The 2168-nt window shown below is 34.4% G+C and overlaps 1 protein-coding gene across 2 annotated transcripts in view; it reads left to right on the top strand.

The window, feature by feature from the left end:
- The window catches only part of LOC107691273 (protein diaphanous homolog 3-like), a 357819-nt gene that overhangs the window by 229410 nt on the left and 126241 nt on the right, over positions 1 to 2168 (top strand). For both annotated transcript variants that reach the window (XM_016489790.1, XM_016489789.1), the window contains one exon: positions 2060 to 2161. In XM_016489790.1, coding sequence (XP_016345276.1) covers positions 2060 to 2161 — 102 coding nt within the window. The remainder of the gene's footprint in view (positions 1 to 2059; positions 2162 to 2168) is intronic.

Here is a 2168-nt window from a genome sequence, read left to right as displayed (position 1 = left end):
GCTGTTTTGTGTCTCTGAGCAACATGACGGTGTTTCGTTCTTGAATGAATCAACCGTTTAAATGATTCGGTTCAATCGCAATGACTCACTTATTAAGAGGGATTTGCTGCCACCTGCTGGCGGTTTTAATTTCAAATTTCGGCTTTTTCTTTTTTTTATAGATTTTTTTGATGTTTTAAATCATTTCAAATATCAGTATTCAACGTTTTATGTTTAATATATCAAAACATTATTTATGCATTTGTAATCGCAGGTTAAATGCATTCATGTCTTGCATTAAACAAAATACATGTGTGTAAATACATCTAAATGCCACTTCAGATGCAGCTTCTGTGTTGATTTCATTTGCTTGGTAACAGCCCAAATGTCTTATTATTCTAATTCCCTGATTAAATGTAAACTCAAATCTCAAATGATAATGGACACTTCTAGAAAAAATGGCTTTATAAAGGTTAAAATGCCCATAATAATCTGTTTTTTCTATCAGTATGAACTGACCACCACACAGAATATGAAGAATATTAAAAACATTAGGAGTCAGCTGTCTTCGGCAGTCCTTAAGGTACCAGCACAATAACACACTCAGCAAAATATCGTCTAATTATCGTCATCGATAAAATCCCAGAAAATATCGAGATATTATTTTTTGTCAATATCGCACACCCCTAATTGAGATGCACCTGTATATAGAATTTTAAACCTACAAGTAAGTGTATTTGTATGATAGCACTAACTGTAAAGTGTAATGGGGTAATCAAAATTGTATACTCAATTAGTCTGTGCTTTTTATTTTCATTTTTAGTTTAGTAACTTTAACTTCTGCTTTAAAAGGATTATTTTTGTTTTTAGATTGCAGTGTTTCAATGTTACAATGTAATGTGATTTTAACCCTTTTTTGCACATAATATATGCCTACATGCTTACATTCACTTTATTTGTTTAATCCAAATACAAAATACCGAGATATATAGGCTACCGTATACCGCAAATCAGCCAAAAAATACCGAGATATGAACTTTTGCTCATGTCGCCCAGCCCTATACAGAAGTGTACTGGAGTTTTAATTAAAGTGTACTGGAGTTTTTTTTATTTTTAAAATAAAAAAAATATTATTTTTTTAATATTTACAAAATAAAAAACACGCCGCCACGCTGATGGTACTCAAAAAAAAATTCCAAGGTTGGCAGGTCTGGAATTCCTTTCAACTCATTTCCAACTTTTTTTGATATGTGCAATGGAAAATCAGTGGACTTCCAATGAGGAATCTTGGGTGTAAGTTCTATAACTCTAGAATTTGGCCAAAATCTGTGTAAAGGTTGGAATACACTACACAACCTTTTAAACCTGAATAGATTTTAAAACACTACGCATCATACACTTGCGACTCTCTAAATAGTTACAGAGGAAAAACTGGCCATCAAACACTAAAACTAGTGAGGATCACTCACTATTAAACGTCCCAAGTCATTCTGAACACAACAAACTAACACCGAAACGCCTCGTTGCTAGGAGATGTGCAGCAAATGAAAACAATACGTTTTCTAAAATAGGCTGAAAATATAAAACGTGTTTGATATCCTCTGACTAGTGGAATCATAGTCTAAAGCTAAAAAAAGAAAATGTCGGAGTCCATCATTATTTTTAATCAAATTAAGTTAAAATAAAATAAAGGGTATGCATCACAATAAAGTAAGAGTATTAAAGTATTCGTTTTTAGTATTTGACCTGGTAATGAGCAGGTTGTAGGTTCATTTCCAGCCTGGGCCAACTCATGAACTGGAGGGTTACTGAGATCACAAATGTCTGCTTAAGTGCCGTTTTGCCCTTGAGCAAGATGCTTAACCTCAGAATTCTCCAGGGAGATATATCGTACCTTCAATTAGTCTAGTGTGTCCTTAATTGCCAGAGAGTCGATTTAGATGAGGAGCTCCTCTAAATGGCTAGACACTAGAACTAAACCAGCAACAATTAGATTGCAGGTTAAAGTTGAACTGTTAATTGAACGAATGTAGCACACATTCTTTGTAACACAAGTTCTTTGTCTTGTTTTCCCCTCCAGAATCTTGTGAAGTACCTGCCTGAACAGGAGCAGCTGATCGCACTGGTCAAGTACAAGAGCGAATTTGCCAACCTCTCTGAACCGGAGCAGTTTGGAGTAGTGGTAATTA

Source organism: Sinocyclocheilus anshuiensis, unplaced genomic scaffold (assembly GCF_001515605.1).
Source record: "Sinocyclocheilus anshuiensis isolate Anshui unplaced genomic scaffold, SAMN03320099.WGS_v1.1 scaffold1154, whole genome shotgun sequence".
Taxonomy (NCBI): Eukaryota; Metazoa; Chordata; class Actinopteri; order Cypriniformes; family Cyprinidae; genus Sinocyclocheilus; species Sinocyclocheilus anshuiensis.
Note: the sequence above shows the minus strand (reverse complement) of the source record. Positions and strands in the feature narration are given on the sequence as shown.